We start from the raw sequence: 26505 nt of genomic DNA, 5'->3' as shown, positions 1-26505 counted from the left end.
ATCAACATGATTGTTACACTGATTGTGTTAATATTTGTTAATCATTATCAATGGTAAACATCATTATAATAACTTGACCAGAGTTGAGAAACTTAATTGACCAGGAAAACTTTGATATCTAATTGAAGTGATTTGATTTAGTTAATGAAACTTTTTTTCTTTCATAATCAAAATGAACAATTTAAGATAATCAACAATTAAATAGATAAATATCTTAATTTAAAAAAGATACATTAACTTGATCCTTATGAGAATCGAGAATTTTTTTCTTAATTATATCAAATTAAGTCAACAATTTAATCTGATCTATCTAATTGTCCAATGTATTAGATTAAAGGTTAAATTGTTAGTTAAGATGATTAAATTATTGATCATTAAACAGCAATTAGAAAGTTGAAACTGATTAGAAAGTGAATTGTAATTAAAATCAGTTAACTCTAATTACCAATCCAATCAAATTAAATTAATTTTTTTTTTCGCCAATCCAATAATCTAATAAAATTAATCAGAAGCTTAATCGTTGATTAATTTGATTCCTGTTGGATTAATTTTTCTTGGTTAATTGTAACAATTAAACTTATATTAAATTTCAAGGTGTGTCTATGTACCTATTAGCCTAAATTGTTTGTAATTGTTGGTTGACCTAAATTGCTATCAATCAATTGTTGTTTACTAATTGTCAATATCATTTTCACGTTAATTAATCAAGTTAAATCATGATAACTTTTTAATCATCATCTCCATGTAAACTTTTTCCTAAATTGTTGATTTAAATCAGAATCAAATTCAATCATAATATAAGGATAATTGTTGAATAAATTGTTGATTGATAAATTTTCTTTGCAACAATTTAAATTTTAAATTGTCAAATTGTATTAATGATGATTCATATTCTGTTCACTTTCCTTAAAAGTTAATTGTGATCAACTTTTATCCTTTAATCAATATAATAAATTGTAATCTCTTCCTGATAAGTTGACAAGAATTAACAATTTAACTTAATTGTAATTAATCATCTCACTCTCTTTTCGTCTTAATCATGACAAGATTAGAACAATGTTTCCACACAATTAACCAACAATTGGAGGAATTAGCTGATAATCATAATAATAATTAGTTATTTTCTTAAATTGCTCTCACTTTCCAAATCAATAACAGCTCAATTAAACATCTTAATTGTTACCTTTTTAAGTTTTTCCAACCTTTTTGAATGGTTAATAAGGTGATGATTAAGATTCACAATTAACTAACTGCCGCTGGCGATAAACTTAAATCAACTAATGATTTAAGGTTTGGTCAGAGTGAGATCTTTAAATTGTGAACAATTAGCCCAAAAAATTGATTTCATCGTAACACCAACAATCAATTGGACAACAAATTGTTAATCATTCAATGATAACAATTATCGCTGATTGATTAATCAAAATTAAAATTAATTTCCAAGGTAAATTAATAAGTCTAATTGTTAATCAAGGGAGTTTAATTTCAACAACAAGTAATAAATGATAATAATAATTTCCCAATTGAAAGGTTGACATGATTGGTTAATTGTTAATCATTGAGTAATTTATTGCTCTCCAACAATTAACTTAATTCTTAACAATCAGTGATGGTCATGAGGAAAACAATAAGAAGTTAAATTTTTGATTACTTTATGGATGAATATGGATGAGACCACAATTAACGAGGTTCGTTAATTGTTGGATCTTTATGATTAATTTTTCTCTTTGTCTTTTTCCAGGTAATAACAATTAACTTTTTCCAATGATTTAATTTCTTATATTATCAATTGTCACAGGAATCCTTGATTGTGGAAATTAATTTCCATTGAAATGAATTAAGTGTGACTTATTACACTCTATTGGATTCGCATTGTTTTCATCATCTAATTTACTTAATCACAATTAACTTTTTCTTAATAACTGTTCGAGGTTAATTGTGAATTGATAAAAAGACGAGTAATAATAATAGTCTATGTCATTTTTAATCAACAACGACAACGATTAACAATCAATTTAATCAGTTTTTTTTTGTTAATCAAATTCATCATTCGCCTTTGTGATTAGTTAATTGCTGAGGAAAAAAAATGATTTGGATCATTTTTATTTTCATCTTTTCAATATCTACCTTGATAAATGAAGGTATGTGTTGATTGTAATAGTTAATTGTGAACAATTGGATTTAATTTGATTATTTTTTTCATTTTCAAGGAGTTTCAACTTTAGATTGTGAGAAACAATTAACTGATTCTGATGAGTGTCTCAAGAAATTAGTTTATTTCACCGATTGGAATTTAACTTTCGTCCAAAATGAGGATGATATGGTTCACCATTGCAAGTAAGTTAATCAAACAATTAAGCTAATTAATTGTAATAAACAATCACAATTAGTTTTATACTTTAGCTTTCCAAATGATTTAAGGTAAAACAAAACACAAAGTCTAAATTGATTAATAACAATGAAAAAACTTTCCACTAATCAGCTGTGAATGAAAACTGTTGATTTTAATTGTGAATCAAAAGTGAAAACAATCTTAACCTTGTAATCAAGTTTTAATTGTTAGATGCGTTAATTGTTTCCTCTCACAATCAGTTGCAAACTGTTGTGCTCAATACTCAAATCGTATAACCTGTTAACTGTGTAATTAGTTTATTTCACCGATTGGAATTTAACTTTCGTCCAAAATGAGGATGATATGGTTCACCATTGCAAGTAAGTTAATCAAACAATTAAGCTAATTAATTGTAATAAACAATCACAATTAGTTTTATACTTTAGCTTTCCAAATGATTTAAAGGTAAAACCAAAACACAAAAGTCTAAATTGATTAATAACAATGAAAAAACTTTCCACTAATCAGCTGTGAATGAAAACTGTTGATTTTAATTGTGAATCAAAAGTGAAAACAATCTTAACCTTGTAATCAAGTTTTAATTGTTAGATGCGTTAATTGTTTCCTCTCACAATCAGTTGCAAACTGTTGTGCTCAATACTCAAATCGTATAACCTGTTAACTGTGGTCAATTAATTCGTTAATTGTTGCTTAGATTGGTTCGAGAAAAGGCTAATTGTGTTCGAGAATACAAGAAATGTTTACATGGTTTACCTCGAGAAATGTTCAATTTAGTGTCACAAAATAGTCGACAAATTATAAGTGAACGATGTGACACCCAACAAGGTCGATCTCGTAAGTAAACAATTAACTATCTGGACTAAGTTTCTCTTTTAATTGTCAACAATTAACCGTATCAATTTATGAATAGAATTTCTATCTCACATTCGTTGTATCGACGATGAGACCAGTAAACTGTCCGGTTGTTTGAATAAAGTGATCGCGATGCTTCAATATACCGCCGATCAGGTCAGCGGGGATGAAAAGGAGATCCTAACGGCTTCTTGTTGTGCAGCTCATTATGTTTTTAATTGTTTCGTCCAAGGAATCGACGAGGACTGTAAACATAAAACTGGACTCGACACTGGACCTTACCTGGCTGAGAAAATTAATCAAATGGTCGCTGGTGTCTTCGATGTGGCCTGTAAAAACTATCCGTCCATCGATGCATGTGAATCTCAGCATCCAGAGTTGATGTCACATTTTCATCAATTGGCCGGTGAAAATTTCGAGAAACAAAAAGTTTCAATTCTAATTCCGTTAATGAAAATCGCTCACAAAATTAAATACAATTAACGTGTAAACAAATTTATTGATTGTAATTCACTAATCATTAGAAAATAAAAGTGAAAAACAAAAAAAGTGTAAATCAAAAAGTTTTCATTTTCTATTAATTTAAACTAATTAAAGTTGAATTGTCAACAGAAATCAGCTGATAATAAATAATCAGTTTAGATTAGAAATTGGAAACAATTTTCAACAATACGATTAAAGTTAATCAGTTATCTTTAGGTTAGTGAGTGAATGTAAATTGTAACAATTTAAAAAATGTAAAAAAATTGAAGATTAATTGATTAGCTATAGCTAATCAACTATAGTTGATTGTCGCGCGTTAATTTACAATCAACAAGAGGGAAAAAGAAACAAAGTTTAATTGTTGAGGTGAAAATCGTTTGGCTGCCATTGGAATATTCTAGCTGGTTAATTAGTGGAAAATGTAAACAAACAATTAATTATCTTTCTCTGTATAAGTGTCTATCATCCCAAAGGAAGTGTTTGTCCAGAGGAAATGTGAAATCCAAATACTGACCACTACAAACCCACAAATGTGACTCAAGGTTGTCAATCAAACGCAATCGTTTACTTTGTTTACAGTTACATTTTTTTTTTCTTTGTTTATCTTCATCATCATATTAATTGTCTTTATCAAATTGATTACACAGTCTAATCAGTAATTAGTTTAAATACCTAATAGTTAAAGGGAGAAAGTGATAGAGTGAGAGAGAGAGAGTGAGTGAGCTTGAAAGAGTAACAATGTTGCCCTTTGTCATTTTGTCCCTTATGATGTAACCCTTTTCATTGGAATTGTTTACTTTTTTCCTCTCTCTCTCTCTCTATGGTAATTATATTGTGCTAATTAATCACTTAAATTGTGAAACTTAAGTTACATTTGATGGTCAATTCTAGTGTCCAGTTTGTGTCCATCATCAAATTATTCAAATAATTTTAATTGATTTTAAATTGATTACTTATATTTATGGTTTGATTTTTTTCTTGATTCTTTGTTTACATTTTCAAATTTTGTTCATCTTTTTGTTAATTTTGTTAATTTTTCTGTTCTCTTTTTTTTTGTTATTAATTTTGTTTTTAGTTGATTATTCGGGACAATTATGTCATTAATTACCAATGGATCAACTGTTGATTGTCCATCGATACCTGATGATGCCAGTTTTAAACACTTTCTCCATAGTCTTAAGTGTTCACTCACAGCGACTGATAGTTTTCATCGATTTATTCAATTCTCATCATCATCTCATGGATCTGTGATCGGAGAAAATTTGTCAACAATTAAATCTATATTAATACAGATTATCCTTAAATTGTTATCATCTTTTAAATTTAAATTTACTTCGTTAATTGATTGTCATGGCCTCGGGCCAAGGCCTGGATTCACTGAGATGTTACATCAAATGGATAAATATTGTATCAATGATACTCACCATTGGACGTTAATTGTTGAAGAGACAAGGAAAAGTTTGGATAAATTTAGTTCAGTAAATAAGGCCAAGTACGAGGTAATTAAATTGTCAATTCGTAGGGAGAACAATTAATCTATTAATTAGATTGAAAACTCTTAATCCCTTCAAGAGAAAAAGTCAATCGGGTAAATTTGGAAACAGAAAAAGCTTTTAACAACCAAAACGGATTAGTGATCTTAGTTTTTTCCCTAAATTAAGCTGTTTAATCAATGGATTTAAATTTGACCCTTTAGGCTTTAAGTCCAAGTTTTGGTCAATTTTTTTTGTTGCTTGACCACAAGAAGTAAAAATTTTACCTTCATTTTGAGTCTTTCTAATTTAACTCATTTCTTTTTGTTCCTCGACAGGATTTGGTTCAATTTGTTCATTTGTCCGTTGACCATTTAGTGGGACACAACATCCGTCTTGACCTTGAATCGTTTGCTGTTATTTTCAACGTGATTGCGAGTTCAAAGCCTTCAACAAACTTGACCACCATGGGTCACAATTTACCTTCAACCATGTTAGACTTTACACCTTTGTCCATCTTACCTGTTCGCATATTTAACAATCAAGTTCGTGTAATTAAAGAGGTTAATTGTACCACTCCGCCCGGTTCACCGGCCACACTTCATTCAAAGAGTTGCCTGTCCACTCATCGCCGTAGGCTGAATTGGGACGCACTTGAAGATGAGCCCGATGATTCATGTTCCACCCAAAATAGTCAATCAATTAGCAGCAGTGAAACTGATTCATCGATGACCGATTATAAACTAATTCCAATTAAATTGTGGCAAATTAAAATCTACCAGCGACCCGTTGATTACTCTTTTAAATTGAACGAGTCGAAAAGTCCACTGGTCATTCCGTTAGAATGTACTACAACTACTGCTTGTGATCCTCGAATTGAGAATCGTATTGTTGTTGTTATGAAAAAAAGTTCAAATACCGTTAGGAAGGTCAATACTAACGGATCGATTACCGTTAATTTGACCTCGACAAATATTGTTACAACAGCGACAATCACATCACCCGATCCGGAAGATAATCCTAAACCTGCTAAAAGAAAACGAATCATCTGGGATTTAGATTAATCATTTGGATAATTATTTATTCTATTCTTAATCAACCATTAATCAATTTAAATTATATATCAATGATAATCATAATTTGCCCGATGCATGTAATTATATAAACAATTGCGAATAATCAAAATTGATTGTGATCTTTTTGCTCATTTCTCCATCAATCTCACATATCATCATTATCTCTTTCTAAATTTGTAATATTTTTTTTTTCTCTTGTATAAAAAATAACACTTTAATGTCCCCCTCATGAAAACTATGATTAATTGTCAATATTTTTTGCTAATTAATTTACTTCTTAATTAATTTAATTTTCGCAATAAAATTTTATTACAATTTAACTTTACCGCTTTTCGAAAAATTTTTTCGTTCAAGAAAAGGAAACTAGATGGAGCCATATTTTCGTTAGAATTTTTTTCTTCAAAAGAAAATTCATTTTTCTGTAAACAAATTTTTCTCCAAGTTAATCAATTGATTAGATATTTAATTGTTTTCCAATCGATTTTAATTATTTGAGTTCTATTGAATTTGCTGTTAATCTTTTGCGTTTAGTTGTGATTGTTTCTTTTCGGTGTTGGGATATATTGAGCTGACAACAATGACTTCTCATAGTAACATTACCGGTTCTCTGATTGCTTCTCTTCATCCTTTGGTTATAATGAATATTTCAGAACATTGGACTCGATTGAAGGCTCAGAATAGTTCAGAGCAACAGGTTGTTGGTGCTTTAATTGGTAAACAAGAGGGTAGAAATATTGAGATAATGAACTCCTTTGAGCTTCTCTTTGACCGGATCGAGATGGATATTATTATCGATAAAACCTATTACCTACAGAAAGAGAATCAATTTAAACAAGTTTTCCCTGATCTTGATTTCCTTGGTTGGTATACTACGGGAGATTCTCCTGATGAATCTGACATTCGAGTTCATCAACAAATTCTTGAGATCAACGAATCACCCGTTTTACTTAAGCTCAATCCCTATGTAAGTTAATTCCCCATTTTCTAATCTTTCCATTTTGTCTTCACATGCTTTTCTCATTGTCTTTGTCTTTTTCGGTTCATTTCTTTAGAGTCGCCATACCAAATTACCTGTTAAAATGTTTGAAACCATAATTGATATTGTCAATGGAGAACCTAAAATGTTGTTCGTTGATTTAAATTATACAATCAAGACTGAAGAAGCTGAAAGGATCGGCTTGGATCATGTTGCTAAATTATCAGCTACACCTCAGGTTTGATTTCAATCAATTACAATTAGTGCCTGTGTCTCAAAATTTGAATTTATTTGATGTGATTCTTCAATTTTTTAATCGTTGGTTTATAAATTGTATTTTTTTTCTATTAGGGAGCTGATTCACACAGTTCAGTTGTATCAGAACATCTTGGTTGTCAATTGAATGCTGTTAAAATGCTACGAGATCGTATTAGTTTAGTCTTAGCTTATGTGAAAGATACACAAAAAGGTAACATCCCATGGAACGATGAAATTCTGAGAGAAGCTCATAACCTTTGCCACAGGCTTCCAGTGATCAACAATGGACAATATTCTGAACAATTTTACAATCAATGTAATGACGTTGCTTTAATAACCTACCTGAGCACCATAACCAAAGCTTCAAACACTCTAAATCAATTTGTCAACAAGTTCAACATTCTCTATGATCGCCAAGGTGTTGGTCGACGAATCAGAGCATTATTCATGTAATAATAATGGTGGAACTCTTTGAGATTATTCAGCTAAATTTTCCCGTGTTCCTTTCCACCATGAAGATTACAATGAGCGAAAAGATTGTAAATTCTTAAACAATTTACTCCTCGTAATTGTGAGAAACACAAAAGCCAAATTGTCTTTTATTTAAAATCACAATTAAATCAGTTGCCTGTTTTATATTATTATACATGGATATGGATAAATTTCCTTTTTCTAATTACAATCAAAAAATGATTTATGAGAGTAAAAGAGAAAAGTGAATCTAAGAAGTTTCCAAATGATTGACATATTTAAATTAGGAGAAAGAAATTAAATGTAAAGTGAATTGTAAATCTAATCAAATCAAAGATTTTGATTGTTATTTACATTTTCAATTGTCACTGTCAATCTAACGGAATCAAATTAAATTGGATTTTTTTCCCTCGGCTCTTAAAGTGAAAAAAAAACTCACAATTAATCCTTGAGATTTAATTTCAATTCACTTTTCTCTCCTCTAGATTTTATTAACACAACGATTAATACTAATTACCAAACCTTTTAATCTAATTATCAACAATTAGCCGAGGTAATTAATCATCGGTTTTCCAAAATTGGTAAACATTAATTCTTGATATTTGACACACCCAACAATTAATCAAGAACAAGCAAAAAACCATATTGAAGATTATCATGATTACCATGAAAGTAAATTGATTTGAGACAATTAATTAAATTGTGAACCATTTGATTAATGTTTCGTTTATTAATAATAAGATAAAAGGAGTTAATTTAAGATGAGACATAAAATTGAAATTAACATTTGAATTAAATCAAATTGATGATTAATATTCAATTTAATATAATCAAAGGATGGATACACTATACATTATTTATATTTAGATGACCACAATTACCAACAATTAACTTTGGCCATTTTTTGATTACAATTAAAATTCACCAAAGAGGAGCAATTAATGTGATCGATCCGGTGATCTGTTGAGACGGATAAACATAATGAGAAAATGATTTGATTAAAGGAAAAGAAAACAATTAGGTAACAATTAACGTGTTTAACTGTTAAATTGTTGACATTTTCTGATAATTATTACAACAATTAACGACTAATTATACTCACAGCATGAGATAAACAGTTCCAACCAGAAATAATACAAATCCAGCTCCGACAATGATCATGGCATACATCCAGAATGAGGCTTCTTCTAATCACAATTAACGAGAAATTTAGACAATTAAGGTGATTAACAATCAAGTTAATTGGGTTAGAAAACAATAGCAATCAAAGAGTTGAGGTTAATTTTTCATTTCCAATAATCAAGTTAACAATACAATTGGAGTACAAAGGACCATCCAAACAATTAAATGAGACCTTTAATTTGATAGTTAATCATTTCACTTAATCATTAGCAGTTTGTTGATTATCATTAACAGTAAATGTTTAAAATTAATCATCTTAAATTGATTAGTTGTGAACATTTGAGATTCAAGAATTGATTTGATTTTTCTGGTTTTGTTGTTTTTGATTGTCACAATTTAGATCAATTGATTAACTTTGATTAACATAATCTGAAGGTTAAATTAATTTGCTATTTTTATCGTTACAATTAAAATCCGTTGGTTAATCAAAGTTAATTAATTATCGAGGTGAGAATTAAGCAAAGTTACATCTTGATTAAATCTTTTGTCATTGTAATTAAGTAACATGATTAATATGGATTTTAATTATTACCATCACAATCAAGTGTATGTTTGTGTACAAACAGTTACACTTTCCAACAATTAACTGATTGTATAAGATTTGATTAGTTAATTATCTTTATAAAAAAAATAATTAACTTGATCAAAAAAAGAGACAAAATCTTAACATGATTAACATTCAATTCCGTTGTGATTAAATTAACAATAAAGATAAACCTTAACTTTCATACCTATTAGTTAATTGTTGGTCAATTAAGTGATTATCACCAATCAACTAAAAATTGAAATGTGAAACAATCAACTAATTGCTAGGTTATATAATGTCAGCTAATTAAAGAAATAGTAATTAATTAGTAAAAGTTTACTTATTAAATGATCAATGAGCTAAAAATATGATTCAATTGATTGTGAACCAAATCAAAAGTCTGTTATTGATCACAATTAACTCTTGACTGATTAAATTAATGGTTAATTATTTGTGCATCTATGGCTGGTGAAAGTGATTAAATTAAACTAAATCAAATAAATGATTAAACTTGAATATCTTGTAATGAAAATCTAATTAATTGTCATAATTTATTTATTCATTATGATTACAAATCAAACAATCAAATCAAAAATTGTTCAAATAATAATACAAACAAAACCCCCTCAAGATCACAATTAACTGATTAACAATTAAAATAATCAATGTTAAGAGACAATAATTAAGCCTGGAAGGTAATTGTTTAACAGATTAGTTTTAATTCTGTTAATCAACTGATTGTAAGCTCAACAAATTGAAAGGATATTCAAATTTTAATTGTGTTACAGTTTGGTTGATTTAATTGTTGTCTCTTTCTCTTCATTTTTGATTATGGAAACAATTAAATTAATGCAAATTAATTCAGGACAACAACATTTTCAACTGAACAAAAGTTTAATTGTAAACGAGAAGATGACAATATAATAATAGAAGTGAAAACAATTTAAATTGTGAATCAATTCAGTCTAGAGCCTCAAGGGAAATCCTTTGATAATAATAAAGATTTAATCAATTGTAGAGAGAATTTAATAAAATTTAATCATAACAATTAGATTAATCAATGAACATGAGAGAAAGTTTTGAAAGCAATTTCATAATCAAGATCAAAGAGAATATCAAATTAATGATTAACAAGAATAACAGTAATTAAAACTAATCAGAGAAGAAGTGAAAAAAAAAGTAAAAGTAGTGGAAACAATTAACTCAATCAATAAACAGAATCTCATCTGGATAATAATTTGAAATATTCCGTTGGAAAATAATAACTCATATTTACCATTGAAAATGTCGTAGTATTTGCATACCCACACAAAGGAAACATTTTCAATGGTAAACAATTTAAAGTATCAAAAGAATGTGATTTTTTTCCGTATTCATCCTCATTCTCAGCCCCCTGAACATATATATCATGATGATGGAATCTGAATGTGAACTGATCACCATGTAGAATGTTTAAAAAAGAGGAAGGTTAGAGTTGGAAGGTGATGAGAATCCCAAGGTAAATGTTATTCCAAGTTACATGTTAATATTGAATCTTGAGAAGATGAAAATTACCATGAATCTGAATATCTTTCTGGCGATGAAAATTGTAGTCTAATTGTCAGAATCAAAAAGATGACGAATTTGAGATTATATTGAAATTCTAATAACATCATATTCATCTATTGGAATGATTTAACTTTATTCATTATTGATTTATCGTTGAAGAAACATGGAATTGATAATCGTCTCAGATTATCATGATAATGCTGATAATCTTTAACTGTAAACTTGAACAGTTATGAATGAAAAAGATGAACTCATTCAATAACTGTTAAGATGATTTCTCATGAGGTAACATGATTTATCAATTGTTTTCAGACCATGAACTTTGCTCAAGTATTTTTATCGTCAGAATCATTATCATCTCTTATTGAAACATCAAAAATTCTGTGATAAATGAAGGGAATAAAAAAATGTTACTCATTACATGTATTATTCAAGTACAATAACAATAACCGCCACTGACCAACATCAACTCAATTGACCATGATGAAGTTAATTTCTGAGACTTGGGTGGTAGATTCATGATAGAATCAGGGTAACACCAGAAGAAAGAGGAAAGAGAGTGAATAACAGTTTTTTCCATCACCGATTCTCCCACCATGAAAGGTGATTTCATGAGGGAGATTAAGATTCTTTGAATAATGTTGACAGAACTTTTTTATTTTCTCTTTTCTTCTTCTTCATTGTTTTTGACATTTTCCGCTTAATTCAGGGTGGAAAATGGTAAGGAAAGAATGAAAAAAAAGTTCTGATGAATATTATGGTGAAATTGGTTTTCCATGTTAAATTATTCTGATCAACATGTTATAACATTTTTTAGAAATTCTCTCTACTTTTTTCATCCTCTGTTTCTCCTTCTCTTGGTTATCAAATATTATTTCTCATTTTTTCACCTCCCAGGTGACATTGAAACTGAATTTCTCATCAATCATTTTTTTCTCACTCATTTACTTTCCAATTTAAACGGAAGATCATGGATGATAACTTCATTATCTTCATCATCAAGTTAGAGAGAGAGAGAGAGAGAGAGAGAGAGTTATCAGTTTCATCGTAATTCTATCATGATGATCAGTTAGATTGATATTTTATCTGAATAACAGAATCAATGGAAATAACTATTAATAGTTTTCAGAGAAAAGGAAGAAAAAAATTCTGTCCCATAAGAACTTTTTTCCTCTCTCTCTCTCCACCCACAAATCAATTAACTTTCACTAATCAATGACAATAATTAATAATGAATTGAATCGAATGAATTTTCCATGAATTTCCGATCAATATGATTGATGAAATTTGAAGGTTATACAAACCAAAGAAAAAAAAACTTTCCCCTGATCATAATAATCAAATTGTCTTGATATTGTTATAAAAATTTAACTGTAAATGACACAATTTAATTAGATTGTACTTGACAATCAAGTGAGTATATTATTATGACAGGGAATGGGGGAGAGATGAATCAACATCAAAATCCATCAGAATTGAATTGAATACAATAAAAATATTTAAAAAGAAAATTTTTTCTTCTTATTTTTTGAAACATTATATTTGAATCAATCCTTTTATCATATGAATTATTTCATGAAAACTTTTCATATTTCATCATATGATCATTATTGTTACAATCATTATTATCATATATGTATCATGAATATAATGATAATCATTCTTGATAGTGTGACAATTTAAATTCATGATATTGAGCTGATGATAATAATAATTTGATCTGATACCATTAAATTAGATGCCTCGCTTTTGGTGAGATGAAAATTTAATATTTACAATTGGATTCTGATTCTGATAATGATGTTCAATGTTAAGAAGATGCTTTTTTACCGTTATCTTTTTAACTGTCATCATGATGTGATGATGATGAGTAAACATCACTTATCTAATCATATCATCATCATGAGAATCATTATCATCATCAACTATTGAGTCTCTTTTTTTGTATCTCCTCTCTCATGATGTAAGAAAGGTATTCAATCAATGACACTCTATGAGTTTAATTCAATGAATGAAAATGATGAGGATGCTAAAGTAAGAGAAACTTACAATTCCATCATCTCTTAATCTTCATCTCTCTCTCTCTCTCTCTCTCTCTACAATTGAATCCAAACAATTATCTTTTTAAATTGCTCCTGTAATGATAACCGTTATCACCAACAACAATCCAATTTGAAAACTAATCAATTTAAAGTAAGACAAATGATTTAAAAGCTCAAACTGATCAAGATGATTATTATCACGATAATCATTTACCTTTAATCATCTGAGTAATAACAAATATTGATCCATTTAGAGATTAAAGTAAAAGGGATTATCATTTTTAATTTAACCTTAATTCTTGTAATTAAAGTTGAACATTTATTGTTGGTGATAATCCTAATCCCTGATTGGGATTTAACGTATGTTATAAATTATTTTTACTCTGAAAATGATAAAAAAAAATCCCTTTTTTTCATATTAATCATTGTGTTAATCTGATCAACACTTTGAAAGTCATTATTATCAATTCATTATCTGATTATAATCAGATAGGAAATCAATAATAAACCATGATGATAATGATGATACATGAGATAGTTCAATAATCTTATCATGATGTGTGTATGTCAAAGATTAGGTTTGATGGAAAGAGAGAAAAGAAAAGAAAAAGTTCCAATTCTGAATGAGGAAATGATTTTCATCTCAATTATCCATGAACAACATGATGATGATGATGTTTATGATTAAACTAAAGCCAAAGATAATGATGAACATTATTGATCCAAATGAATCCTTTTCCTTCATCCTCATCCTTTTTACCAGCATCCTCACCGTCATCATGTTTCAACCTTGAATCAGCTGATCACTGAATGATTAAGCATAATGAGAGATGAAGTTTCATTATTGCCATGATGATGTTCATGTTAATTTATCATTGTGATGACAGTTAACATTCAGATGTTGATCTTCATACATGGATTACATGTAAGAAAAACATTATTATTAACACTGGACAAGTTTCAAGTGCTCTGAAATATTATCAAGGTTATCATTATCTTTGCATCATCACCATGAACATGAAATTTCATGAAACATGATGAGAAAAACTTGAGATGATCAAATTCATTGTTTTCATTTTCCATGATAGTTTTTGGTTCATCTTCAATTCCCGAAAGTCAATTGTTGTAATTTAATATTGTATCAATATTTTGTTTTACTTCATCTAAACAAATTTGTTTCATGGTTGTGAAAAAAGTTCATGATTATCATGGTGAAGCCTTGAGTCAACTTTTGGTTAATGATGTTGACTGATGAACACAATCAAATTGTACATAATATAAAGTTTAAATTTCTGGTTAAAAACCGTCAAAGTCTTGAGATAAAATAGTATTTCCGTTTTCCGGTTTACTTTTCCAGGAAATATCGTTAATATTATCGGAACACTTTGAATGTAAATCAAACAAGAAGAAGAAAAAGGAAAAAACTCTGACATTTCCATGTAAAATCTGATGATGGGAACTCAGAGAAAACAGAGAATTGGATAAATTTGTTGACCGAACCTAAAAAAAAAGTTCTGACATGAAGGAAATCCAATTGATTTGAAGATTTATCTCCAAAGTTCTGATAATACATATTCACTATTACTGTTCAAACTGAACTTTCAACCTATTTGAATATCATGTTTTTTGTTTGTTCCCAAGCTCATGATAAATAAAATATTGGTAATAATTTATTGAGAAAATTATTGTTACATGAGAACGAAGAGAAAAAAAATTTGATATTTACTCAATATTCTTGAACTTATCGTTTTACCATGAAGAGGATGTTGAACGTTATTTGAGAAGTGAATTCAGTGAATAAACTAAGTGATCAAAATAATTGATAACATTAACCATTGTAATGATTGAACTTAATCACTAATGGTTAGTAAGTTGATTGCAGTAATTTAAGTTTTGACAAAAGACAAATTATCATCGTTTGGTTATCATGAATATTGAATGTTTTTTGTGTCTGAATTTTGAATGCTCAACTTTTTTTCCGCCTTGATGGTGGAAAGTGGGAGGTGGGAAAATTGAGAGCTTCAGTAATCTCCATCTTCAGCATCATCTTTTGTTTTCCCATGATGTTAGTCGAGGATGAGAAAATATTCAAAGGAAGACAAAAGGAAGATGGAAAGTGAAAATCTATCTTCCTCTTGAATTCCATCCACTGAATTTTGATATTAGATTAACAGGTTATCATGATGTGTGTATGTCAAAGATTAGGTTTGATGGAAAGAGAGAAAAGAAAAGAAAAAGTTCCAATTCTGAATGAGGAAATGATTTTCATCTCAATTATCCATGAACAACATGATGATGATGATGTTTATGATTAAACTAAAGCCAAAGATAATGATGAACATTATTGATCCAAATGAATCCTTTTCCTTCATCCTCATCCTTTTTACCAGCATCCTCACCGTCATCATGTTTCAACCTTGAATCAGCTGATCACTGAATGATTAAGCATAATGAGAGATGAAGTTTCATTATTGCCATGATGATGTTCATGTTAATTTATCATTGTGATGACAGTTAACATTCAGATGTTGATCTTCATACATGGATTACATGTAAGAAAAACATTATTATTAACACTGGACAAGTTTCAAGTGCTCTGAAATATTATCAAGGTTATCATTATCTTTGCATCATCACCATGAACATGAAATTTCATGAAACATGATGAGAAAAACTTGAGATGATCAAATTTTTTATTTTCCATGATAGTTTTTGGTTCATCTTCAATTCCCGAAAGTCAATTGTTGTAATTTAATATTGTATCAATATTTTGTTTTACTTCATCTAAACAAATTTGTTTCATGGTTGTGAAAAAAGTTCATGATTATCATGGTGAAGCCTTGAGTCAACTTTTGGTTAATGATGTTGACTGATGAACACAATCAAATTGTACATAATATAAAGTTTAAATTTCTGGTTAAAATCATCAAAGTCTTGAGATAAAATAGTATTTCCGTTTTCCGGTTTACTTTTCCAGGAAATATCGTTAATATTATCGGAACACTTTGAATGTAAATCAAACAAGAAGAAGAAGAAGGAAAAAACTCTGACATTTCCATGTAAAATCTGATGATGGGAACTCAGAGAAAACAGAGAATTGGATAAATTTGTTGACCGAACCTAAAAAAAAAGTTCTGACATGAAGGAAATCCAATTGATTTGAAGATTTATCTCCAAAGTTCTGATAATACATATTCACTATTACTGTTCAAACTGAACTTTCAACCTATTTGAATATCATGTTTTTTGTTTGTTCCCAAGCTCATGATAAATAAAATATTGGTAATAATTTATTGAGAAAATTATTGTTACATGAGAACGAAGAGAAAAAAAATTTGATATTTACTCAATATTCTTGAACTTATCGTTTTACCATGAAGAGGATGTTGAACGTTATTTGAGAAGTGAATTCAGTGAATAAACTAAGTGATCAAAATGTAATTGACAACAATTAAATTCAACCATTGTAATGATTGAACTTAATCACTAATGGTTAGTAAGTTGATTGCAGTAATTTAAGTTTTGACAAAAGACAAATTATCATCGTTTGGTTATCATGAATATTGAATGTTTTTTGTGTCTGAATTTTGAATGTTCAACTTTTTTTCCGCCTTGATGGTGGAAAGTGGGAGGTGGGAAAATTGAGAGCTTCAGTAATCTCCATCTTCAGCATCATCTTTTGTTTTCCCATGATGTTAGTCGAGGATGAGAAAATATTCAAAGGAAGACAAAAGGAAGATAGAAAGTGAAAATCTATCTTCCTCTTGAATTCCATCCACTGAATTTTGATATTAGATTAACAGGGAATGAAGAAAGTGGGGAAAATATTACCAAGAGAAGAAGAAGAAGAAAAAAAAACTCAGAACTTTATGAAAGATTTATCAATGAATTTTCACTCAGAACAAATTCACTTTTCTACCATGGTGATGATCATGATGATACTTTACTCTCATTTATTGAGTGGAAGAGACAGAAAAAGCGGAATCAGATTAACCTTTTATTTTCATTCTCAATGAAATTTGCCCACTTGATATAATATTATTTCCAAACGAAATTAGTTTACAGCCTAATCGAATCATCTTGTAATTAGTTAATCATTTTATTCACTCGATTAAAATGTTAACTGAGATTTTCTCCAATTTCATGGGAATAAATTTCTTCATTTGTTTGATATCATGAGTGAAAATTGTTCTTTCCTTCAAATGGAATAACTTTTTCTTCTTAATTACTTTATAATCACAATAAAAGTGAATACAAATTCATTTATACTGATCAATTTTAGATTAAATCATAATCATCATGAGGAGAAAAAGTTTCCAACTATAAAAGTGATATTTTGTTTTCATTTGGAGCAAAGGATCAGTAAAATGTTCAGAACTTTGAATAACAGTTACAACGATAAGTTCTGATAATAATTATGGTGAAATCGAGTCCAGTGTTTACTTTAATCATTATGGACATCAGATTCCATATTAAATTAGATAATCAAGTTAACTGATTACTTGGGAATCGAAAGGGAGAATCCATGAGACACAAAGACCAAATCAATAGTCTCATTAGATATCAAAGGGATGATCATGATAATCATCATGAGAATGATATCCGATGATAAGTGAGTAGCCAAAGAGGAAAAAGTTCAACACTGAATTCACCTTGAAGGCTTATAATGTAATAATAATTTATTACAGAATCAGAATAATTTATTAATTTAGAGGAAGAAGAAAAAATTGATAATAACATCACCTGAAGGTATTAGATTGATGAAAAAAAAGACAATAAAAGATGAATCTTGATGTACAATGATGATAAATAATCAATTGGAATGAATTTCATACAGAACTTTTTTTTTCTTCCAATTTTCCAATTCACCATGATATTGGAATACATATTTAGATATTAATAGTTGTGTAACATGATGGAGACTGAATCAAGTTTGATAAATGCTTTTGATTTACAATGTTATGTCATGATGATTGTTGAATTTATCGCCTAAGGCAATGATCAAGCAATGTTTTTTTGTTCATAAATATAAGTATCAGAATTTGGAATCAACTTTCATGATGAAGAAAAGTTTGATTATCGTTAAGTTTATATATAAATATATTGAAAACTGGTTCATCCTTGAACTTTGTGTTCAGTTTCTCATGGAGAATGATATTTAAACATGAGAAAAAGATTCTAATGATAAACATGATGGTGAACATGGTGATCTATGGTTCATTGAAAGTGACAATTTTCAAATTGATTTTGTCCATCGTCCACCTCTTTCCTTTCAAACTGGACACTGGTCATGGTGAAAATATGCTTCCTTGACCAACATTTTCCTTAGAAAGTTTTTTTTTTCTTCCCATAACAAATAACAAGTTATTCATTTCTTAGGAAAACCTGAATACAACCAGAACTTTCCGTCCATTGAATCAACCATGAAAACCGAGAAAAAAAAACCAGAACCAAAACATGAACAAACACAATGGAAACTGAATAATAATAATCACCTAATTTATCAGATCGAATCAAATCAGATCAATAGAGCCATTTAATTATAATCCAGGTAATTAATAATCATCTTATCATGAACACCCCCTGAGGGTTCATGATAATATAGATTTTTTTTTACTATTATCAATGAACTTTTCACCAATTCCTTCAAGATACTAATCAATTACTAATACTATTAATTGTAATTGTATTATCATGACAATTATATCAGTTTAATGCAAATAATATTAGTGCCTGATTACTAATCAGATTTGATTGTTAGAGTAAAAAAAATTGTGTAGTTAATTGATCGTAATAAAGAGTGAAACATTTAAGTCATTTAATCAAATGTAAACCGTAATTGTGAAAGTTGTAGTAACATGATTAGTCAATTTATTTAATTGACATGATAATTACAAGGAAAAGTGTTTATAGTTTGATTTAAATGTATCATTACAATGATTCAATTTCAAGGTAAGTTGATTCAGTTCGGTGTTAATAAGATGAAAGTTAAATCAAGAATCATGATGATTGTTAACAATCAATCGAAATGAATAGGAATCTTTATCATTATCTCTTTCACTTTCTCTGATTCTGTCTCTTTATCATGATGTTTGTGAGTGAATTTTTCACTCTCATTATCAGAATTCATGATAAATGCTCTGAAAGAGTCAAAAGAAATGAATGGTTACCAAGGATGATAACATCTTCCTTTTCATCTTTATCTTCATCTTCCTCATCTTTTCCATCATCATTTCTGTTATATTTTTTTTCTATTTCTTTTCCATTTTCTTATTTCCTTGTTTTTCCCTCATCATCTTCATCATCCTTTCACTTTGTTTTCATGTTGATTTTTTTCCCTCTACATCCTCATCCATTGAGTCACATTGTTATATCATTATTATCATCATGATATCATGATAAATATAAACATTCAGTTGATGTGAATTGATTTTCATACCAAGTGAACATTGTTAACTAACTGCTTTTCCTTACATTGAAATGAAAATCTTACAATAATCAAAAATCATCATCACAAATTGAATTATCATCATGAAAGGTATATTCATATATGAATGGAGGGACAGAATAAAAAAAAAAGTTCTGATGAAAATCAATTCTAATCATGAGATGGAAACTTTTTTCATTACTTTTTGACTTAATGGTTGATAAATGACATTTACTTTTATCCTTTGTTGTTGTTGTTTTCTTACAGCATTGACACAATTAAGTGAATTGTTATCAAATGATTAATTAACTGATGATAAGATGAAACTTAGATTATTGGTTAATTCATGATGAATGAATTTAATGATAATTTGATTGTTGATGATGTTGAAAAACCACATTGATAAGATTACAAACTGGATGAGGATGATCACTAATTCAACATTAACATTTTCCTAATCGATTTGATTAAGTTCATCAGACTAGAAGATGATGAAGATAAAAAATTGTAACGATTGTGATAGTTGAGATGAAAAAAGTTCTGAATCAGTTGAATGAATAGTTTTCTGTTTATTTTTATCAATTCCAATCATCATGTTGACTTGTAATTCATTTACATGATCATCTTTCAGAATCAAATTATCATTGTTTATCTGTTACTTTATATAATATCATGATCATGAATACATTTCATTTCTGTGGGATTATTTTTTTTTTACCAATCACAAAATTCATTCAGCTTAATATCCATGATGATGAATCTATTCAAATGAACAGTTATCTGAATAGTTTCATGATTAATGGTGGGAAAAATTGTTCAGCAATAAGATTATGATTTAAGATGATTTATCTTCCATTAATTTTGGTTTAGTTTTTTTCTTTCTTTTTTCTTCTTGTTCAAACTCTAATGAAGGTGATGAGTATCAATCAAAATTACCATCATTATCACTGAATTAATGAACAAGGTGAAAGTGTTTCCATGAGGCCGAGATACTTAAAATTGGAAACCCGGAAGTTGAGCTAATCCTGAAATCTTAAAATCAGAATGAAAGTATTGAGAAAATGTTATCAATCTGATTGAAAGTGTTATTTTTTTTCCTCTCTCGCTGATAATTAATTGCTCGTTGGTTCAATCAACTGGGAGTGAAAATAATTCAATAGTAAATAGTAAGAGCATGAAGATTAAATTGAAAAGTTTATCAGAATTTTTTTCTCCATATCAACTACTCATAAATGCTGCCTGAAGGATGAAGATAATGGCGGAGCTCATGAAGATGCTCATCATCATGGTAATGATCCTAGTAAAGGAGTTGTGAGAAATGCAGGGAATCAGAATTAGTTACAATGTTATCATGAAAACAACATGAAATTGATTCAGACATTGAAACGGCTCATAGAATCGCTTCAATGGATTTTATTGATTCTGAACATTTAAAAAGAAACTTGTTTTCTGGTGAAATTTTTATTTCCGGGTAACTTAAAGTAGCATCTAAATGATGGGATGAGGAGGAAACAAGGGAAACAAAAAGTTCTGAGCTTCATTTAACGATAAAATCATCTGAAAGTAACATTATCATGATGGTATTAAAGACTATTGTTATTGTTTGTCGAGTCAACATCAGACTCGAGCTTTTATTTACCGTGTTAACGAAGATATAACTCTTGAGATTATCTCTGTTTCTTTTGTCCATTTCCAATAACATTTTCCTCATCTTCTTTATCATCATTTACCTTGATATTTACTTTAAAAATCCCATTTCTACCTTAATCTTCATCTAACCTTTCATCATCATCTCTATCACCTTTTACATTTGATAATGTACATATTGTATAATATAAAAGACTTGATTGTTGATGATTAATCAAACTGATTACTGTTTATATTGTAAATCGTAATTGTTTACTTGTCTATGGGCAGTTAGTGGACACATTCATAGGATTGACCATTCAAATTTGGGTTTTGAGTGATTAACTTGCAACTTTTTTTCCGGGTTTTCTGATAATTGTTTTACTTTGTTCAACTTTAATCTGAGTTGAATGTTTAATTGTTAATCATCATCATCATCATGATTGTCAAGTGATTCTTATCACGTTTGATTGAATTGCTCTTGAAAATGTATCAAAATAAAATTGATTGACCATTCAATTGGTTGGTGAAAATATGAAACAATAGTTAATGAAAACGGAAGCGAAATAAAAAAAAATATAAAGTTTCAGGATTTCAATTAAATGATCAGGATAATCAATAAATCACCAACAATTTATCAAATTGCACATTGACTCTTGATGATGTCCAAATGCTAATCATTGATTATTATTAGTAGATGATTAAATTTCCTCGCCAAGTCACTGCAATCTAATGTTAACAATTTAATGATTAGCCTTAGAGAGACCATCAGATAATCAATCAATTGTTGTGTGGTCCATAAATATTAATCAATTTAGTAACAATGTATTTAATGATTAACTTTTAATCATAACAGTTTGGTGAACATGATAAATTGGATATCATTTGATTAATAGTTTTCTTGAAATCCTAATTTCAGCTTAACAATTAACAAGCTCTTTAAATCATTAAAATGACCATAAAAAAGGATGGACATTGACGAATACGTGATTTAGATAAACAATTTATATCGTTTCTAAAGATAACCAGTGGTCATCATTGAATTTTTTTGATGATGAGACAAAACTGATGAAGAAATGGTCAAGATAAAGATGAGATTGAGTCACGAATAAAAAAACTGACCATTTCCCATTGGAATGTCATCCAAGGGAAGAGAGAGAGAGAGAGAGAAATCATCTTTATCATCTTTATCTTAGCATTATCATCATCGAAAGAGATGAAGACGAGCATAGAAAGAGTAATATCTTCATATCTCTCTCTCTCACTCTGGTCACCATCATTGTTGAATAAGGAGATTAAGCTGACCAAAGCATTTATGACTCTCATATAAGTCACTGGTCAGTCACTTTCTTGACCCCCTGGAGACTCATTTGTAAACCTTTTCATAATTTCAATATTTTCTTGTCCACCTCCATTAACCATCATTGTTATTATTGACCATTAACGAGTAATATTAACATTCCTGATGATTAACTATTATCATCCACCATCTTTAACTGACCATCTCCTTTTCATCATCTTAAACCTTCAAAAAAAATCATAAACATAATAATAAAAACAAACTCATTAAGATGATCACATTGATTATTAAATGAAAATAATAATTTTCGTGTAATGATAACAATCAACAAGCCGAAAACATCAACAATTTAACAATGATGATATTTACTGATTACAAATGAAAATTATACAACAAGTGAAATGATTTGTTGATTGTGATTGTTTCTCATACACCCTAACAATTTATATTTATCATATTAATTAAACTGATTAGACAAAATGTTGTTATTTGATTAGTTGCTGAAACTTTTTCAGTTGTTTCTTATTATCTGTTATCATGATAAATTCCGATAACAAATAAATCAAGAGTTGCCTGATTTTTTTGTTGATCATCATTTGTCACTTTAATTAAATCCACTTTCCTCTCTCTCACTCACTCTTTGTCATCATCATCATCATCATCTTCCTCCTCTATTTGATTAACTGTAGTTTTTTTTGCTTGCTTGCTTTCAATTCAGTCTCAATTCAGCATTTCTGTTCAGACGATTCTGATGAAATAAAAAGCGATACCCAAAAGAAAGCTTTATAGATATTGCCTCTCTCATCTTCATCTTCATCTTCATCTCCATCTCCATCTTCATCTTTCATCATCCATGTGAGAGTGAAAATTATCTCTCTCTCAATTTTTTTTCTCTCTCTCCACCCACAGTTTCCTTTTCGTTGGCTTTCAGGGTGGAAAAAGTTCTGGATTTTATCATGTTGCTTATTTTTGCTCTTCCAGTTCCTGCTTACCATTGATATTGTTTTTTTTCTGCTCGTTTGTCTCTTGTGTTTGTAATATTATTATTCTGATAACTGTTGTTGTTATCATATTGTATTACTCGTTGTCTTTTCAAATCAGAATCGGAATAATCTCAATTGTTGTTATTTATGATGGATAATCATCTGATCCAGTTCAATTTCACCTCACAATTGAATCTATTATTTGAAATAAGAGTGAAAAAAATATGATTCAAGTTGTACAGTAGCTGGATATTGATTAATTGGTCATCACTATCGTTGAACATGAATTAAATTGTTCAATAAATTGTCTCTATTATTATTTACAAGGCTCATGATCAGATAAACAACAGAATTCGTTATCATGATAAGGTCACGTTTAGAATTTTTCTTTTTTCTTGGTCGAGTTTTTTTTTCTCTTCCTCTATTTTCCTTTGCTGAACTTTTCTTTCCTTCTTTCGATCTCTTTCTTTCTCTCTCTCTTATTCAAGTAAAATATTCATCCAGGTTCATGGAGATGGATTCACTGAATTTTCATCTTCATAAAGGAAAAGAAGACAAAAAGTTATATATATATGTTCAAAATCCATTCCAATGTAAAATAGATGAACGAGAAAACAATTTCATGGTAGTTTAAATTGAATTGAACAATTGTAAGAATTGATCAAGGCAGAGAAAGCAAAGAAGAAGAAGAAAGAAAAAAAGTTCTGAGTAAACTGTAAATGCCACAAAGAATCAAGAGAAATATACAAACACATCGGATCCATTTATCTATCACATACACTGATTATTTTACTTTGACCACGGTGAAAACAACGATAATGATGATACCATTGAGAAAATTGAGAATCATAATGATAGAGAAACAGATAGAAATCAACAAAATTGATTAACTAAATTGTAACGAAAATTATATCAAAAGGTTGACCATTAAAAGGATCTTGTTGTTGTTGTTGTTGTTGTTGTTGGTAGAAAGTAATTGTTACCGAGATGATGGTTTAGAAGAAAAAAAGAGAACAAAATAAAAAAAAGATTCTTAGGTTAACGATTAACTGGACTAAACCTTATTAACCATTAATCATTTTCTAATAAGCTTAATTGTTGAGGGGAAAGTTAATTGTTGACACAAATTGAAATTGACTTTTTCTTTCACCAGTAAATGGAAAAGCATAAAGAGCATAAAAAGGGCGTCGCTTATGTTGATAGAAAAATTAATTTTCTTTAAGAAAAAAATTTTCTTTTCTTTATTTTTTTAATTCTTTGAATTTGGATTAAGTTAATTGTTTGGTATTTTCTTTGGTGATTTCATGGAGTTTGGAAATTTTTAATTATCTCATGTTGCAATTGGTTAATCTTTCTAAATGTAAGTTAATTTATGTTTCACTTTCTATTCTAGTGCTTTGGTTAACCCTTTTAGTGTTTTTCATTTTGATGTTTACCTTATGTAATAAGCTAAACGTTGATATTTTTTGTTCATCTAATTAATTTTTAATTATAATTACTGTTACTTTTTGTTATCTTTTTCTTTAGAATAATAATTCTGTCATGATTATGGTGGTTTCCATTGACGGTGGTTGGAAAAATACTTTTAATGGGATATCGGCAATAGAATTACTTGTTTTTCTTTGTGTTGGAAAATGAGTTTTTCTATATGTACCAACGGCTCCTTTTTGTTATAATCCTAATTGAATCTTTTTAATTATCTACATTAATGCTAATTTCCATGTTACTATTAATATATTTCTCTCCTAGTCACTTAATCTTTGTAAGATAAATGAATAGAGACAAAGAGAGAGAATAGTTTTCAAGTAATAACGAGGTAATTATCAAAGTGATTTATACATTGTATTAATATTCTGATTTTCTTTTGTTTTCCTTGTCATTTAGGCCTCAAACTGTATGATCCATGTGGTGATTTCATGGGGCGACACAGATGAATTGATCTGTTAATTGTATTGTATTTGATTAATGGAATGATGAAATTACAATCTACTTACCTGGGTAATATTTAACTGTTATATCACTACTATCAACGTTGATACAGTTTCTTGTCATATTGATACTTTTGCTGTTGGTTAATCCGGTAATCACAAAGATGGAGAAAGTAAGAGAGGATAAATTGTAAAATGCCGGCTAATTGTGTGGATTAACAGTTAAAAATGGACACTGATGATATTCAATCAAATGGGAAGAATTGATTTGAGCAATTCAACTTTTGTGAGAAAAAAACTATTGGACCAAATATGAAATTTGAATCTGATTTTTTTTCAAATTAGATGATTGCGGTGAAAGGGATAACTTATGGACAATTCCAGTTTCATAAAGTTACCGTAATTCATTAATTCTGAATTAAGAGTAACAATTTAAAGTACTGTGACTATTAACTGAGACGAAAAGTTAACTTCTTGGTTAGTATACAAAAACAGTTTAAGACAATCAAGTCAAGTCTAATTGTTGATTTCGTTTTAGATGTTTTAGATTCACTTCAGAGCACAATTCATTCAACATGTTTAAATTCAGCTTTTAATTAACAGTCTCACTGACAATTTAACTAAGGATGGAATCGTGATCATTGAATTAATCTGTTAACTGTTGGATTTCATCATGAAATGATTCGAGTATAAGAATAGACAAAGTTTCACTCAACACAGAACTCGAGGGAGAACTTTTTTTGAGCAAACTCGATGATTCGAATCTCAAATATACTCATAAATAATACGAATTGGAAATACAATCTAACAATCTAATTGAAGAGTGTAATTAGTAAGATCATAAATGTATTTGATTTAAGTTCCGAATGGTTTAAGATCAAATCTCATTCTGATTAACTGATTAATCTTCAATTCAGAAAAGTTTCTATACCCCAGTAGTCCTTTAGAACTATTTAATTGATCAACATTCGTCATTTAATCAGTTTCGTTAATTTAATCTTC

At 28.8% G+C, this 26505-nt stretch overlaps 3 protein-coding genes and 2 long non-coding RNA genes across 7 annotated transcripts; 4 read left to right on the top strand and 1 right to left on the bottom strand.

The window, feature by feature from the left end:
* Window positions 1-1969: 1969 nt before the first annotated feature.
* On the top strand, window positions 1970-4160 carry LOC128394481 (uncharacterized). The gene is made up of 4 exons (XM_053354813.1): window positions 1970-2141; window positions 2211-2337; window positions 3048-3187; window positions 3264-4160. Exons 1-4 carry the CDS (start codon window positions 2087-2089, stop codon window positions 3686-3688), a joined length of 747 nt encoding a protein of 248 aa, XP_053210788.1. The 5' UTR covers window positions 1970-2086; the 3' UTR covers window positions 3689-4160.
* LOC128394480 (uncharacterized) lies at window positions 4077-6471 on the top strand. Of its 3 annotated transcripts, none has more exons than XM_053354811.1 (3): window positions 4077-4230; window positions 4764-5187; window positions 5499-6471. In XM_053354811.1, exons 2-3 carry the CDS (start codon window positions 4783-4785, stop codon window positions 6222-6224), a joined length of 1131 nt encoding a protein of 376 aa, XP_053210786.1. In that variant the 5' UTR covers window positions 4077-4230; window positions 4764-4782; the 3' UTR covers window positions 6225-6471. The 3 variants fall into 3 exon arrangements, with proteins under 3 accessions (XP_053210786.1, XP_053210787.1, XP_053210785.1); XM_053354812.1 differs by having other exon boundaries at window positions 4081-4511; XM_053354810.1 differs by having other exon boundaries at window positions 4082-4652.
* Window positions 6472-6657: 186 nt separating this feature from the next.
* LOC128394417 (COP9 signalosome complex subunit 6-like) lies at window positions 6658-8116 on the top strand. Its single transcript, XM_053354742.1, has 3 exons — window positions 6658-7200; window positions 7289-7450; window positions 7564-8116. The coding sequence occupies exons 1-3, from the start codon at window positions 6814-6816 to the stop codon at window positions 7921-7923; spliced, it is 909 nt and encodes a 302-aa protein (XP_053210717.1). The 5' UTR covers window positions 6658-6813; the 3' UTR covers window positions 7924-8116.
* Window positions 8117-8642: 526 nt separating this feature from the next.
* LOC128394418 (uncharacterized) lies at window positions 8643-25712 on the bottom strand. Its single transcript, XR_008326363.1, has 3 exons — window positions 25570-25712; window positions 9044-9128; window positions 8643-8901 (listed from the first exon to the last, which is right to left on the bottom strand). It is a non-coding gene; the product is annotated as an uncharacterized LOC128394418 (long non-coding RNA).
* On the top strand, window positions 24577-26180 carry LOC128394420 (uncharacterized). The gene is made up of 4 exons (XR_008326364.1): window positions 24577-24935; window positions 25103-25391; window positions 25460-25980; window positions 26042-26180. It is a non-coding gene; the product is annotated as an uncharacterized LOC128394420 (long non-coding RNA).
* Window positions 26181-26505: the final 325 nt, after the last annotated feature.

This window comes from Panonychus citri, unplaced genomic scaffold, assembly GCF_014898815.1.
Source record: "Panonychus citri isolate SS breed McGregor unplaced genomic scaffold, ASM1489881v1 Contig00139, whole genome shotgun sequence".
Classification (NCBI taxonomy): domain Eukaryota; kingdom Metazoa; phylum Arthropoda; class Arachnida; order Trombidiformes; family Tetranychidae; genus Panonychus; species Panonychus citri.
The sequence above is the reverse complement of the archived record's forward strand: the minus strand, read 5'-3'. Positions and strand labels throughout refer to the sequence as shown.